We start from the raw sequence: 17,031 nt of genomic DNA on the forward strand, positions 1-17,031 counted from the left end.
ATTAATACATCAAATAAGTATAGTTATAAAACACACAATAATCAGTCATTCAAGGTCTTTCCTTTACAATTTGCTTAAAGGAATTTAATTTATCAAATAGATTATCTCAAAGTTAATAAGCTTTGTTAGTAAGCATTCACGTTTTGCTTCGGAATCGGCAGTGGAAATGTTTTGTCCCAATGTAGGTGGTAGGAAGCGTGCGACATCTGTACAGTATTCTTCAAAATGTTATATCCAATTTGTGTTGGGCGTTGGCATCTTGATTAAACAACACTATTTGATGCGTCGTTGTTGTGGTTTGTTATATTATAGAGTACTTTTGTAAATACATTTTCAAGACCGACCCTAAAGGAGGTTTGATGTGAAACGGAATGTATTAATATTGAAGTCGGATCAAGTCAAGTCAAACTAGCGGCAACTCAGGATCGTGAACAAAAGGAAGAACTTAAATTGTTCCCACAACTTTCTCTTTTTGCGTGTGTGTGTGACTCACAGATTTATAAGGTTACTTCACTGATCATACGTTTTTAATAAGCGTTATTACTTAAATCCATCATTAAATCATCCGTCTAAGCAATAAAAAATACGACCTCACGTTTCAAATCATTATTCACGTTGTGGTCATTTCTGGAAACCGCTTAACACCACGTGAACTGAAAGCTTGATGGCTCATTTCACTGGTAAAATATAATTGAATGAGATCTAGTGACCGAAATTGCGAATTACTTGAGCACTGTTCGATGAGATCAAATTATCAATTTATCATCTTCACGTGTCAAATATTAAAACACTCGTAGTGTCCTACGCTTACCTACGAGTAATATAACGTAGGTACTTGAAAATAACATTTGATTGTAACGATATACATGCACATGTCAAATAATGTTGACTTGTCTCTGCTCCTGGCAATGCTGACATCCACGGGCGATGGTAACCACTCACCATCAGGTAGGCCGTATGCTCGACTGCCTCTAAGGGCTATAAAAATACCGAATACCGATGTATGGACTGTCGTCAGATTTTTTTTATTTTTTATTTTGGGTGGACGAGCTCACAGCCCACCTGGTTTTAAGTGGTTACTGAAGCCCATAGACTACAAACGTAAATCTACAACGTAAATGCGCCACCCACCTTGAGATATAAGTTCTAAGGTCTCAAGTATGGTTACAACGGCTGTCCTACCCTTCAAACCGAAACGCATTACTGCTTCACGGCAGGCAGGGTGGTGGTACCCACCCGCGCGGACTCACAAGAGGTCCTACCACCACTAATTACGCAAATTATAATTTTGCGGGTTTGATTTTAATTACACGATGTTATTCTTTCACCGTGGAAGTCAATAGTGAACATTTGTTGAGTACGTATTTCATTAGAAAAATGGGTACCCGCCTGTGGGATTCGAACACCGGTGCATCGCGCAACACAAATGCATCGGACATCTTATCTTTTAGGCCACGACCACTTCAAAATATTTAGGGCCAAATGTGAGTAAGTGGCAGTCTGCTTGACGTCTGGAAGGAGGTGGCTCTTCAGCCATCTCGTCAACTTATTGCTATGTTAACTGAAGTTAGGGGACGAGTGGTCGTGGTCCACTCAGCGCTTAGTGGTCACCGCGAGCCGTAGACGTAACAAAGTTAATGTTGCCTTTAGCAAAGTCAAAGAAGGTCTCAAGTGTTTTGACTGTGTGTCCGGACCGAAATGTACGGCTTTGCGGCCGAGATCAGTACGAGATGAGACGAGACGAGACGAGATGAGATAAGTAGGGTCGTGGTTTCCACCCGAGTGACTTTACGTGTCGAGGGGGAAGAAATCTCCACTGAATACTGACACTGCCATTTGCTTCCTACAATATTAAGCGAATCGTAAAATTAAATTACAAACATGTGGTTAGATACACATTTACTGAGTTTACCAAATTCACTCCGGAACGTAGGGGCGGGTGCGACAAACACAATACTATTATAACGACAACTAAACAAACACTTTCAGTTCAATAACAACGGGGCCAAAACGAATTTCATTTAACGATAAATTACAAATAATTAATACAAGAGCGACACATCTAGGTGAAGGTTTCCATCCAAATGCAATAAAAGGCGAAAGAAGATTTAAGTATGTATATGATGGCTATAGCTGGCAGAGGGGCACTACAGTTGTTCTGGACAAGGAACGCTCCGCATACCCGTCCAGACGGTTAACGACGGTCACTTGCCAGCCTGTTTATTTTCTTAGCATCAGTCGAACAGTCAACCCCTCTTTAGTAAATCATTTTAACAGCAACAGTAGTCTATCAAACCTTTAATACGAGATTACCAACGATTGTTGGATGGCTAGTGTTCTGAAGAATGCTGATCATGATATTTCCCCTTCTAATGGTCAGTGCGTACCCGTCTACTGGAGCACGAGTCATTGCTACTAATGATATCCGTTAGACACGGTGGCAACTTACATTCACACAGGTAATATAAATACTTGTTTCTATGAAAGTAATAAAAAAGTTGGATAGGTCATGATTCAAGCTCTAGATGATCGAATGTCCATGTAGAACTTTCACGTCTAGCATCCATGTGAGGAGAGCGCAGTTGCTTTACTGTTTTGAGACATAAAATAAAGTATATTAAAATGGTTGTATCTTAATCCTATACGAGTATTTAACCATCCGGCTTCAAGTCTATGGTTCGTAATGATCTTCTCTTTAAGCGGATACAGTATAGAAGAAACAGTGGGTTCATTTTAATTGAGTCGTCGAGTTGAGTCGTCCAGTAACGGTTCACGTGTAGAGCGAGACGATCGTTGCTCCAAGATTTTAGCAATGTTTTAAAATGTGTTTTTGAAATGATGTAAATGTTGAAGTGCTCTCTGTAATTGTACTGTCGGATCGACGACACTCCTTGCGAGGTATTTGTCTAGGGCAGCGTGTGTTGTTGTTCATTTATTTCTATCTTGCAAAGGGCGTTATCGCCGCGCCGTCCACCCGGCGTGTTACGTCAGCTCTTAGGCCTGGAACTGGAACGTGGTACCTCCCTGGGCGAGCTCACAGCACGACCAGGCCAGGTTAGATGGAGTTGTATGGGAAGCTATATGGGTGGCTGTTGGTACAGTATCAATCTTCTTAACTACGTCACATCTGCGATCGTGCTCTAATATATACTGTATAACTAAGTTGTATAAATGATGTAGAATATTCGATTATACCAAAAGAGTTAAAACCAAACGTTTAGCACAGTTGCGGACGAAGGCTTGCGATGTTCACTGGCCCCGTTGTTTGTGTTTGTTATTTAAAGTTTTTAGTAAAACGAAAATTAACTTGTTATTTATGATTCTTTTTATTTTGCATAAACTAATAAAGTGAAGACTGAAACAAAATGCTTATAAGTATACTTCTGCGTAGCTCAACACGAAATCAATATGAAAGGCAGCGATTGAACTCAACTGTAATTCCTTTTGCAGATCAGTATAGACTAATCCATAGTAGCCTATACTAATCATATACATACATCATCGATGGTGTATGTTTGTTTGTGTAGGGTTGTTTCTGAAGAATCATTTTTGCGGTTCATCAAATGTTCTCTAGGGCAATAATTTATTCGTTTTCGAAATTAAATAAATACGTTAGTCGTTCTGTAATGTTTTAATTAACGGTACGATGTATTAATCACCGTCCAGTTCTCAAAGGAAAACCCAAAACATCTTAAGAAATCAGAATTACACCCAACGCCTTATAACAGTGTCAATAGCAATAATACCCTCAGCGGAAGTAACAATTGCTAGAAATAAATTGGACAAAAACTGTATGAGCTGTATTTGGCTGAGCTCAGAACGACTTGCACAATGTTATCATTCGGCGGAAGTAATTCGTGAACAGAACTGAACAGAACTGAACAGAACTGAACGGAACTGAACTGGATCTTGATAGTTTTAGTGCCAGGAATGGCGGCCGTGCTACGCGCACTCCGCTCAGGATTTTAATGTAGAGCTTAGCGGGTTGGTGCTATTTCTCTTAGTTATTTCCGAGTTTGCAGGATAAGCAGTGACTGCAATGCTATCGAGACTTCTGTCTCGTGTTACTCCTCTGCTCATTGACTATTTAATAGAAGAATATCAGCACGATCAACTTGAGCACGAGAAGACGAGTAACTATACTGGACCAGCGGTGTTTCAAAATGTATTTCTTTTGCATAAGCAAAACCTGAATCTATGAACGGCGTATCGTAATAAACGTAATATGTTAATGCGTGCATATATTATCGTTTGATAGCAGATTATCGGCTATAGATGAGGCGAATCATTTGATTAGCAGTTCACTTGAGCCGCACCAGCCGCGCCGAGTGCCGCCTCCATCCCTCGGTATCCCCAACATGGCAGACAGAAAACCCAGCGTGGACCCCGCGAGGAAGGGCAGCGCATTTGACCAGCCAATAGATCTAGACCATGTGCTCATCAACGAGCTGGGACAGTTTGGATTGTTTCAGTTGAGGAACATCCTCTTGGTGGCCATACCTATTATCATGTCGGCTTTCATGAGCGAATTCGTCTTTTCTGCTGCAGCTATTCCTCACAGGTAATTTTTATTTTTACTGCCCGGCACCTCGACTCTAGGGGGCTTCTTTGTCATAGTTTTAATCTCACGGTTGTGGTAGGAGCAGGTAGCTCTTGATAAGTTAGGAAACTTCATGAAATTCTAACCGAGCTATAGCTAACATTCAAACGTAGGTCGGTGGGTCTACCGAGTTATAGGTGTGGAAATTTTCCACACGGGTGGTCATTTTCTACAACAAAGAAGTGTTAAGAGTTTGTTAGTGTATGTATGTGCACTGGATGTTTCCCGGTTCCGTACATAGTTAATGACGCTCAGACTGCTGTTGCTGTCAATAAGCGCCCTGCGCGTGGCCGGCAGAGACTGCCTATTAGCAACACATCATTTGTATCAAATCTTAATTGGGGTTTGGGCAGAAATTTTAAAATGAAGAGAGTAAAAGGGTGGATGCGGACGACCTCATGGCCTGTTGAAGGATCTTAATCACTTAGGTACTTCAACAAAACCACTCGTTTAATACTACAACGACTAACAAAACCACAGTTGTTCAGTGCATCCCATAAAATAGTCCAGTAACTGTATCAAATTAATACGAACAATTAAACTGATTGATAAGATGTTTATTTATTGAATGAAGATAAGCTGGACTCATAATAATGCTATTAAAACACTAACAATTCAAGTAGAACTCATGGTCCCGGACGGAGATTTTGTTCTTAGCTATATCTGTAAACCACCCAACAGACCTTAGGGACACTCAGGTTGTTGTAGTGTCGTCAGGGCGCCAGTTGCATTGGGATTAATGTGCTATTTATAGGCTAGTGTTATGCAGGAACTAAGTAATCGGCGGCACGCGCTACATTTCGATACCGTCACTTCATTCTCACGAGCCGCTGCTGTGGCTAGCAGTTACCGAGTCGCTAGCAGTTACTCTACTCTTAATAAAACATACTTTCGATGCATATCGGTTCGTCGTCATATTTCGCCCATTCTACACAATGTTGTGTTTTTTTGGAACCGATGGTGAGAGATGATGAGTTACGATATAGAGTTTGAAAATTCAAGTAGGTAGTGTTTTAATGACATTCATCTCAAATTAAATAATTGGGACTTGAACTAGTGTAAAATACAATAACAAAGTTCTGACGATCATCAAAGTTCAACTTGTGTTGAGGGTAAAGTTTATGAGGAAACATTTCACGAACCAACTATAAAACACGGATTAATTTAATCTCTACGAGGCTATTACAGTGTCCGTTTTAATTTTTTTACATTTTTGTCCAGGTGTCGGATCCCAGAGTGCGGGGAAGTTGAGAAAAGTACGAATTACGACCGAGAGTGGTTGGCGAACGCCATCCCTGAGAGCGACTCTGGATTCGCGAGTTGTGAGCGGTTCGCTCCAGTCACCGGGATCAACGGGACATTGGACTACTGTCCGCCGAATATCTTCCAGACCAACACCATTGAGTGCGATGGATTCATTTATACCAGAGATAACTCTGTTGTTTTTGACGTGAGTACCTTTTTCTTTTGTAGGCGGCAGACCTTACGTTCCACCTAAAGGTAAGCAAACATTGGCAATGTCGGAGATGCAGTCAGACCGTCGCCCACCACTGGAGACTCTTTTCAAACTTGTTTGAAGAGGGACATGTGACAGCACTCAGGGAATATCAAACAGATATATATTGTTGTTCACAGTTCGACCTTGGGTGCCAGGAGTGGCTTCGTGCTCTTGCCGGCACTTTATCCAGCGTGGGGACATTGCTGGTCCTGCCCATCACTGGTTATGTTTCCGACCGCTTCGGGAGACGTATGGCCCTAGTGATCAGCGTCTTCAACTTGGCACTATTTGGCTTAATCAAAGCCTTCTCCGTAAACTACGTTATGTACTTGGCTTTCCAGGTAATACAGACGACTCTGGGGGCCGGCACCTTCAGCTCCGCCTACATATTCGGTGAGAGAATTCAACCAACCTTCTAGTTTTTTTTTAAATATTATAATATTTTAAAGAAGTTGTATAAAGAGTGTGCAATATTCCCTGTTTCGGAACGTCGTTCGTCTATCACCTAGCAAGATGATCTTTGATATATCTAATGTATATTTTTATAAAAACTTTAATTTATACTCATATAATATGTGTGGCCCACAGTGGTCTAGTTTTGGTTACTAGTACCGTTGTTATGTAAATGTGTACGAGTATAATGTACACTGAGAGACTTCACAGAAAAAGTAATCGAAAGGAAGCATTTTATTATTACTACTAACTACTTAAGTTACAATTTATTATGAATGAATTATAATAAGCCTTAGATGAAATAGTTAGCATTGTAGTGATTTACACGAGTGAGTTTCTGGAGCACGCAGGAGTCTGTCGTCGGAGTTAAGTGGCTGCTACCCATACTCGTACCTCACGGACTTTATTGGATTTGATCTGGATTTGAACATTTTGTTTATGTTCTATTTGAACAAGATACAAACACTATTGTTTGTTGTACACGGCCCATTTGGTTTTTAAGTGGTTAGTAAAACCTATAGACATCACCATTGTAATGCAGTCGCCCACCTTGAGACATGAGTCTGAACTGTGCAGTAAAACGGATGCCCCAAGTCGATAAGCTGCAACGCATAACTGCATCGCGACAGAAATGTGGAGGTCAGCGGCACCTGGTCGTGCCGCACGTATTATGTATAAAGCTGCGGGTCCCCTCACTAGTTGTCGTAAATAGCAGAGATCCCAGGCTCCCAGCCCCTCGTCGCTGACTGCGAGACTCGTCACTAGCATGATGTTTGGGTATTTTATATAAAACAATTTTCAGCCACTGAATTCGTGGGACCGAAGTACCGAGTCATTACCAGTGCGACCTGCTCATCGATGTTCGCGGTCGGTCAAGTGGTCCTCGGGGGGATCGCGTGGCTGGTCCAGCCCTGGCGGTACATGATCATGACGCTCCACATCCCTTGTTTCCTTATCGTCTCATACTACTGGCTACTATCGGAGAGCGTAAGATGGCTGCTCTCAAAGAGAAAATTCGATGAAGCCCGACGGGTCTTGGAGAAAGCTGCCCATGTTAACAAGAGAGAGATTAGTCAGAAGTCTATGAACGCATTGATGAGGCCTCCAGCGGCGGTCGCCACGGCGGAACCCGTGAGTTGTTTGTTAATTATGGATGCATAGGCTTAAGTCTCACCTGGTGACGGCTCACAAGGAGTGCAACTGTCATCATCAACCTCGAGAGTTGAGAACGGAACCTTGCACTGTGTAAGGGCTGTCACACACGCATGCCGCAATGGATTGGATTCCTATCCTGCAGTTTTACCACATACCGGTCACCGCCAACATCTAATTATTTTATTTTTATTGTTATATTTAATTTTATTGTTCAGAGTATTTAATAATCATCTGCCAGTGACTGGACGGCCAGTCCGGACGGTCAGCCCTCTCATGTAATTTATCTTAAAGGTTTAAATCGATAGTTCGTTAATTCGAGTAATATAAATCTTCGCGCGTTCTATAGCTTACGGTTGTGTTATACTTGAAGGTTCGTTCCTTTTGCTCGTGCTCATGATCCATCTGGTGTTAAGTGGTAACCCGGGCTCAAAGACATCTTTAATGCCGCCACCCACCTTGACACATGAGCTCCAAGTCTCAGTTCTACGGACAACGGCTGTCCCACCCTTCAAGCCGAATCGCGCTACGGTTTCACGGCAGAAACAGGCAGGGTGGTGGTACCTACCCGTGCCTACAAGGCGTTCTACCACCTGTGATTACGCAAATTATAATTTTTGCGTTTTTTATTTTTATTACACGGTGTTATTCTTTCACCATAAAAGTCAATCGGGTACTTACGTAATAACGCCACCGCGGCAAAAATTGCGTTAGCAAATGTGGAAAACTCGAAAAATATGGAAAAGCGAATCAGAGCACCCCACTTTCCACCGGGTCTTGTCTGCCCTACCCCTAGAGTGTATATAAACAACCGGAGGCGCGGAGGGAGAGCAGTCCTTATCCGCTGTGACGGAGCACGAGTGATCGTGCTTCGGCACGCAAGGGCGGAAGGGCTGCTCTTTCCGCAGCGCCGGAGATAAAGCGGATTCAAACTTAAGCTCCCTTCGAGATTGACTAAATAATGCAATTTAAATTAAAAAATTTAACCATGGATATCTTCATAACCATGGGGTTCCGCGGAGTGGGAATGGTGCAGGGAGTAAACCCTTGACCCAAACTCCACCCCGACCCAAAATCAACGGACCATAAAGGAAAGTTTAACCGAATTTTTGCCGCGGTCGCGTTAATACGTAAGTACCGTCAATCGTGAACATTTTGTTAAGTGGGTACGTATTTCATTAGAAAAATTGGTACCTGCAAGATTCAGCAAGATTCGAACACCGTTACATCGCTCGACACGATTGCACCGGACGTCTTATCCATTAGGCCACGACGACTTCAACATATTAACTCGCATGGATTACGGCGGATAAGATTACCTATCTACGTACATGGCCACTGTTCTACATGATCGCATTGCTATAATTAAAATCTTTCCTTGCATGACTTTAATTATTATGGATCAAACTGTTTTTTTTTTGTTAACCTCTTGTTCTGACTCCTCTTGTGCGGAACTCCTGTGGTATGTATGATAGTCAAGGTCACCCACAACTATACTGAGCATGCTATTCATTGCAGGTAGAAGCAGACCCTGGAGTTCTCAGAACCATAATCAAATCTCCTATCCTACTCCGTCGTGTGTGCACCACGCCGATCTGGTGGATCACCACGACCTTCGTGTACTACGGCCTCTCCATCAACTCCGCCAGCTTATCAGACACCATTTACTTGAACTACATCCTGACCTGTGCTATCGAAATCCCTGGATTTTACACTGCGGTCTTGATTCTGGACAGGGTCGGAAGAAAGCCGACTTTATCTGGTGGATTCTTCTTCAGTGCTCTTTGCAATATAGCCTTTGCTTTCATACCTAACGGTAAGTTTTTGTATGTTCTCATTTCAAACGCTCAGGAATAATACATTGATAATGATTTCACACTCTGAACGTCAGATGTGAAGCGATCTTCGGTGTGCGATATCTCGTCGAAGTAATATTTTATTCTCGTGAATTCTTTCGGTTAATAATCTAAAGCGCTTGTCAAAAGGCAATATTTTACTGAGATTTACCTCGCATATAACCATGTTTCTCAAAGAACTTGGGTTACGATCAATGATGAAACTTGCCCGTGCTCAGTATGCTTAGTGCCAGTTTTTTAACGTTCTCGATAGCGTAAAAGTTAACTCGAATTATGGTATGGAGTTGGAACGTTTACCTAGGTTTGCCGCTTGGGGCGGTGTTCCAATTGTATATAAATTTGAGTTAACTTTTACGCTATCGAGAACGTTAAAAACTCGCACTAAGCACACAGAACGCGCCACGCGACGCCTACCGATTTATAGAGAGTACTTGTATACATGACACTGGTGAGTATAAGTCTGTGTACCGGCGGCGGTCGCGTGGCCAGTCCCCGGCAGGTCCTTTCTGTACAATGATTTCCCATACTACGTAGTTTTGATCGACATTCAAGTATTGTGTTCCGACTGTACTTCTATTCCTGGCTTCTGGAACGGACAGCTTACATCGCAATCGATCCCTAATCACACGTGGTTTACTAATATCGCGGATTAACGTAACGCACAATTCTGATAAAAACATATCCTTTTATTTATTAAACTAGATAAAAATACATACTTTATTGTGAAGATAATAAAACACGTTATTTAAATCACGTGCTAGCTTTTAATACGAGATTAAATATGTACATAAATATGCTAAAATTTGTGACGTAAATTAAGAACCATTTATCGAGCGTAATCTTATATACCTACCTATGTAAGAAATAAAAAAGAACATAATTAAACTGTACAAAACCGTTCAATAAAGCACTGTATAAACGACAAGGAGTGCAACATTAGTCCTCTGCTCAAGACCGGATTCCGTAACTTTTATTTTGAATAGCAGAGTTCGTCTCCCGCTTGTCTCAGGGTTCGTTGCAAATGTGTGTCTAACTAAACAGCAATCAATGCGAAACAGGTGGCGGACGCAATTTTGTTGATTTAACAAACAAAAATATTGCTTAGATCGGTCACAACTGATGGATAGTGGACGAGCTCACAGTCCACCTGGTTTTAAGTGGTTACGGCAGCCGATAGACATCTACAACGTAAATGCTGCCACCCACCTTTGATACGAGTTCTAAGGTCTCAGTATAGTTACATTTTATTTTCTAATTTCAACAGGCATTCCCTTTAAACCCAAACCTTGTTAAAACCAAGCTAAAAACTCATGTCTCAAAGTGGGTGGCAGCATTTACGTTGTAAATGTTTAACGGCTCCAAACCATTTTTTTTCCACAGGAGAAAATTCCCGGATTCCCATTCACGCAGCGGGTGGGGTATGTGGAGTTGACCCTCACTAAAAAGTCCTGCCGCTCACAGTCGGCGCCCTACCCCGGACCGGGCCGGAGCCCAGTCGGAGTTATTGAGACGGCGGGACAGGGTTTACACAGAGCATATTACATCCATCCCGCCGTCCCCCATACGCCGGACCGGCGGCCTCTGGCGACAAGACCACCGGCTCCCACGGTCGACGGGCCGGGAGTCCACCTTGATGGTGCCACGCTGCACTTCCCCCAAGAGCGGTCGGGAGAACGCGGTCTACCATCACGGTTTCTATTACGGGCGGCTTCCTATTACGGGCGTGGTCTAAAGCACCCCGTCCCGCGGCTTGATCCCTCCACGCATAAAGCGGGTGGAGCCCGAAGCTCATAGGGGGCCGGGTCACGCCGACCCCCTGCCCGGCCGTGGCGGATTTCTGCGTAGTGAGGAGAGCTTTGCTTCACCCGCACCGCCGCTTCCCGTCCCGCCGTCGAGCATAGGTTTCCAAGACTCGTCGCCGCCAAGCATCGATGCCACGACGCCAGGCAGCAACAAGTCCGGTCCTATCTTTGCGACAAGGATACGGCGCTGGACCTCCTATTTTTTTTTTTTTTTTTTTTTTTTTTTTTTTTTTTTTTTTTTTTTTTTTTTTTTTTTTTTTTTTTTTTTTTTTTTTTTTTTTCCTACCTATGCTGATAGCCCTGGCGGCTATGTCAGCGTAACCCTAACTTTAGTAGGTGAGCTCACGGGGCTCAAACCTGACGATGTTGCTAACACGAACCCTAGCAAGAGCCGTGCTTCGCAGAATCTACCACCGGATCGGAAACGCGACCCACTGAGAAGATCCGGCGAGAAACTCAGTGGGCTGTGTCTGAGAGTTAATTTACTCGTCGAGCCCTTCGTCGCAAGCGACGGGTTCGACGAGAACGGTGACCGGTGCTTGAAATGCCTAAAAGCACCGTTAGTGGATCGGGAGGATCCAAGATGACGTGTTTTGGGCGACGTCGACTGCTTTCCATTCTGTCCCCAGGATCGGGAATGTAGTTACCGGCGGCCACGATGAGAGGGTTCTCGTGTCGTGCCTCTTTATCGAAGTGGCGCATGGACGCCGACTGAAGATACTTACTGATGGACTCTAAGTCCAGGTCGTCATGGAGGTCGACGTTCCTGACGAACCACGGGGCTCCAACGGCTATCCTGCAAAAACGGGATTGAATGATTTGGAATGTCTTTAAGTGAGTGCGGGCCGCGTGAGCGAACACTACACTTGCATAGGTCATGACGGGGCGTATGCAAGTTTTGTAGAGTGTCACCTTATTTCTAAGGGACATTTTACTTCTCCTACATATCATCGGATAGAGACGTCCTAGAATGAAGGCGGCACGGTCGCGTACCGTCTTGATGTGGGGGCGGAATGTCATCCTACTGTCGAGGGTGACACCTAAATATTTGACCTTCGGGGCCCACGGTATGGGCTGGTCGAACATCGTTCACCTCCTAAGCGTGGCAGACAGCGAGCGTATGCTCCGCCGTGTCCAGGTTGTGTCTACAATGGTGGCACCTCGTCGTCGGCTCAGCTCCTATTCGGTGCAGGTACTTCCTCAAGCATCCGTGCCCAATCAGCACCTGCACCAGATGGAAGATGAGATGTCCTCCGCCACGATTCAACTAGTCATCAAAGACTGAGTAAACCACCTCGACAGTCTGTAAGCCGCACGTGGGGTTGACCAATCGCCTCGACCACAATTCGAGCACAGACCGCCGAGAATGGGCCTTCCGCGCCCACACTTTTGGAGAGACGGGCCACGCCCAGAGCACGAAGCTCGCTGCGCCACCGATAGTCGGCAGCGAGCGACTCCGCCTCCAGCTCCCATGGCGGCGTCCCCGCCAACACACGTGCCGCCTCGAAGGAGACGGTGCGATATCCACGGATGACTCTGATAGCAACGGTGCGCTGCAGCCGGCGCAGGATCCGAGCCATAGCAGTTGCGCGGCTCAGCCCATACAGGCGCACCGTACAGGGTACATCGATCGCACCACCCCCGCGTATAGGCGGCGCACAACCTGATCCGGCCCCCCGACATTCGGAAGCAGCCGGCTCAAAAAACCGGCCGTCCTCATCAATCGAGGGACCAGGCAGGTGACCACTTAACACCATTTAGGCCATGAGTTCGTCCAGTCATTAAAGTAATTAAAAAAAAATTAGTAATATGCTTGCATTTTTTGTCGTATTCATTGTTTGGAATAAGTTTGAATGAGTTGATTGTGTATCTCGATCCGTCGCGTCTAATTGAATGAACGACCTAACTGTACTTTTGTTTTATAAACGCAGGGCTGTCATCGAACAGTTGAAACGACTTACAAGTTCATATTTGTATAATAATAACTAATAATTACGACTTGGTACATTTTTAAAGTGATCTACATTTTTAATACTGTAGCCACGTTTCGGTTTGATACATCCATTGCGAGACACCCTGTACGAGTATAATCAATATAATTTATTCTCCAATTTTCAGACATGACAGTTCTTCGCTTGATAATATTCCTTCTGGGCAAGTTCGGTATCTCCATGGTGTTCACATCCCTGTACCTGTTCACGTCCGAGCTGTACCCCACGCAGTACAGACACAGCCTGCTCGCATTCTCGTCCATGATCGGTCGCATCGGATCCATCACTGCTCCACTCACTCCTGCTTTAGTAAGTTCTAAAAATTTCCTATTTCTTAGCATCATTTTAGAGTAAAAGACGCTTTTGAAATGTGGTATTGAAGGCGAATGCTGCGAATTCCACGAACTGCACAACGGACCAAGTTATCCGTTCTGTCCGCTATCTGCTTCCAACGTGTTCTCACGTACTTCAGTCACATCGCTCGCAGAGACTCTGATAACCTAGAGAAGCTGATGATAGTTGGTCAAGTTCAAAGAAGAAGCTCACGCGGACGCTTGCTTACCCGCTGGTCACATCTGGCAAAGAGGCTAACCGTCCTGACAATAACCGAGTCTATAAAGACCGCCGAGGACAGGAAGACGTGGAGAAGCATTGTTGTAAGAGTAGTTTTCGTGATCTCGAATGATTTTTATGGGTGATATTGCTCGGTAGACCGACGGTCCGAATGTTGTTGTTCGGAACTTGTATTATGCGAGCATAACTTGAAAATCTCGTAAGCGAGATCAGGCATCTGTCAAATATCTTGCGTTGTATGATGGCTACCCGCCACACTAACTACCGTCAAAGTTTTATACAATTTCGAGTTGAAGGCCCCTTTGACATTGTAGAGTGAAGGAAAACCAGCAGTATTCCTTCACTTCTTAAGTCGTCCAGTGTAGATTGGACGTTAGACTTCGCACACACCGTCGGTATTTTCCCTTTCTTAACCACAGAATCCCAGTGGGATTCCTCCATATTAACAAAAGGGTTAGGATTTCGCTAAATTTTTGCAAGCGTTACATTGTTTTTTCATCAAGTAACATTATTGTACAGATGGAGTATTGGCATGGCATACCTACAGTGATGTTCGGCGCTATGGGCTTCCTCTCCGGAGTGCTGATCCTCACTCAGCCCGAAACCCTGGGCACCAAGATGCCGAACACACTCGCAGAGGCAGAGGCGCTTGGCACTCCTCAATCCAAGATACAAAGCAACTAATCTCATGTTACGAATTATCATATTAGTTTTAAGTAATCAGCGTTAAAATACACAAAAAAACATGCTATCATATTTAGCTCATGAGCTCTGTTTATTTCCGTCATAATACTAGGCATCAAAAGAAACTACAACGAACAAACAGAAGCCATCTTTGAGGCAGAAAAGTTTTTGATGCCTCGTAAAATTTCAGGTTTCAGTTTTGGTAGCCAAAGAAACTAAACTAAACATATACAAATGTATAGCATCGGTCATACAGACCAACTTGAACTTATATTTATCATAAATAAAGGGTGTTACAATAAATTATTGTGATTAACATTAAGTTCTACTTATAATTTTTTACTGAAGTAGTTATATTAAAGACAATTTGCCTGACTATTCGACAAGAAAATGTCTGCCTTCGAATCAGTCGTGTATTTCGGTTTGAAATGTCCGCAGTTGTGATTCAACACACTTAGAACTTGGAGCTTATGACATTCAAGTTTGATACGTATGCCCTGCTGCAAGAATATGTAAAGTAAATGTGAAAAGTATTTAAAACGCTAAAAATGTAGGCAATAAATAGAAATAAGCAAAGAACAAAGTGACTAAAAAGTTTAACTATTAGCACTAGCCTTAAAAAATATAATTTGAGTATGAGTAAGAGTCGCGGAGAGAGAACTGTGTAGTGCGAGTATATGTAGGCAGCTAGTTATTGCTGGCATTGTTAATGACAGGTGCTAATGCAGGTAAGCTTTATAGCATTTTTGGTTTGTCAGTGCAGTTTATTCAGATGATTTGTTTCGCACCGAGAGGTAAACTTTGATTGTAAAAAAAATTATATGCATTTAAATTATAATTATTTTAGATTACTTTAGATTGTAGATATTTTATTTTATTTTTTATAAAGAATTTTGGTTAAATGAAATCGTTTTATTGCTGACTAGTGACCCGGCCTCGCTTCGCTTCGGGAACTATAATTTATTGTTGATTTTATCGCTTTTTTTTATACAAACCAGAACCTGAAAAACGATGTAATAAAGGATATTATATAGCGAATTGTTTGTAGTTCCTCCATGAGGCTCTACCACGTGGCCCTCAAAATACTTTGTCAGCCCTGCCATTCCCCTCAACTTTTTTAAACACACTCACTTCTGGTTGCTTCTAGCAATTCATAGAGCTATAAGACGTACTTTACGCCCTTTCAATTGATACACCATTTCAATTAAAAGCTGCCAACGTATTTTGCATCAGACACGTGTTGGTAACAGTTCATTGTTTTTTAATATGCTTACCTTGAAAGTTGTCTCAAAATTTTCTTGAACAACTTTTGTTGAGTGTAGTGGCTGTGGTGGCGGTACCAATGGTGTCAATTTGACTTGACTGCTCTCACAACACAATTCAGAAGCATCATTTTTAAACTCTAAATGCCTTGAAATATTGGCACACTGCTTTCATTGATCCAATAGCAACGATTTGCTGTGAACTGTAATCGATTTCCACGTTTTCAATCGAATGCAGCTCGATGGGGGTTAAACGCAATATTCCTATCTTTTTTTTTTGACGACGACCACTCGTCCACTGACCTCAGTTATTGTAGCAATAAGTCGTCGAGACGGCTAAGGGGACCACCTCCTTCCAGGGGTCAAACAGACTTTTACGAACCTTGGGCCCTAAATAATCTGGTGACGTTTAAAGCAAACCCATACATTGGTATTCGTTTTTTTATTGCCCTTATAGGCAGACGAGCATACGGCCCATCTGACGGTGTGTGATTACCGTCGCCCATGGACTTCGGCAATGCCAGGGGCAGAGCCAAGCCGCTGTCTACCGCTTAATACTCTCCAGAAAATTCTAACACTCTCTCTCTGTTGATTTCGATTCCATCGATTTCGTTCAGCCTCATTCCGCGCTTCGGGGTGCTCGTCAGTATGACTTGCTCTTGCGCATTTGAGACTGAGAGCATTGCGAGTTCTACAAATTAAGTTTGTACGTCTAATAGCTTTTAGCTAATAGTTTTTGATAACGATAATTCAACTGTAAATTAAAGAAAACGATTGTATTCTTCTGTATAACCGAGTGTAGCACGTGTTATGCTAGTAGCGTGTATGTTAGTCTATTCAGACTTGCCGAAACTCCATATTAAATTGAAATTTTTTATATTAGGCGTGATAGCTCTGAACTAGCCATGATGCCGTACTAAGACATTAAGTTTTTTTACATCCTCTTTGACGATATTTGCAGCACGTATTCTGTTAATGTTATGTCAAACGCTTTATTACTGATTAAGTATGTTTTAGTGACCCATAGAATGAGAAAGGAGTTCATACACATCAACAATTTGAATATTGTAGGAGCATTCTGGTCAAATAATTATTAAATTTAAAATTTCTTTACTTATTTTTCAGTGAGGTGTTTACCTGAATGTTATATTATTATTGTT

At 42.9% G+C, this 17,031-nt stretch overlaps 1 protein-coding gene across 8 annotated transcripts; it reads left to right on the forward strand.

Annotated features, from left to right (window-relative positions):
- The first annotated feature begins 2,739 nt into the window (after window positions 1-2,739).
- On the forward strand, window positions 2,740-15,511 carry LOC101742021 (organic cation transporter protein). Of its 8 annotated transcripts, none has more exons than XM_021348859.3 (8): window positions 2,740-2,898; window positions 4,023-4,561; window positions 5,822-6,050; window positions 6,236-6,491; window positions 7,354-7,682; window positions 9,222-9,519; window positions 13,480-13,661; window positions 14,445-15,511. In XM_021348859.3, exons 2-8 carry the CDS (start codon window positions 4,359-4,361, stop codon window positions 14,607-14,609), a joined length of 1,662 nt encoding a protein of 553 aa, XP_021204534.1. In that variant the 5' UTR covers window positions 2,740-2,898; window positions 4,023-4,358; the 3' UTR covers window positions 14,610-15,511. The 8 variants fall into 8 exon arrangements, with proteins under 8 accessions (XP_021204534.1, XP_062531121.1, XP_021204535.1 ...); XM_062675137.1 differs by having other exon boundaries at window positions 2,757-3,054; window positions 4,298-4,561; XM_021348860.3 differs by having other exon boundaries at window positions 2,757-2,898; window positions 4,298-4,561.
- The last annotated feature ends 1,520 nt before the right edge of the window (window positions 15,512-17,031 follow it).

Source organism: Bombyx mori, chromosome 23 (genome assembly GCF_030269925.1).
Source record: "Bombyx mori chromosome 23, ASM3026992v2".
NCBI lineage: Eukaryota > Metazoa > Arthropoda > Insecta > Lepidoptera > Bombycidae > Bombyx > Bombyx mori.

Coding starts and splice junctions, on each gene's coding strand:
- LOC101742021 (XM_062675135.1), top strand. CDS start 3,070: ATGGGAAGCTATATGGGTGGCTGTTG. Junction 4,562..5,821: donor GCTGCAGCTATTCCTCACAG/GTAATTTTTATT, acceptor ATTTTTGTCCAG/GTGTCGGATCCCAGAGTGCG. Junction 6,492..7,353: donor CAGCTCCGCCTACATATTCG/GTGAGAGAATTC, acceptor AACAATTTTCAG/CCACTGAATTCGTGGGACCG.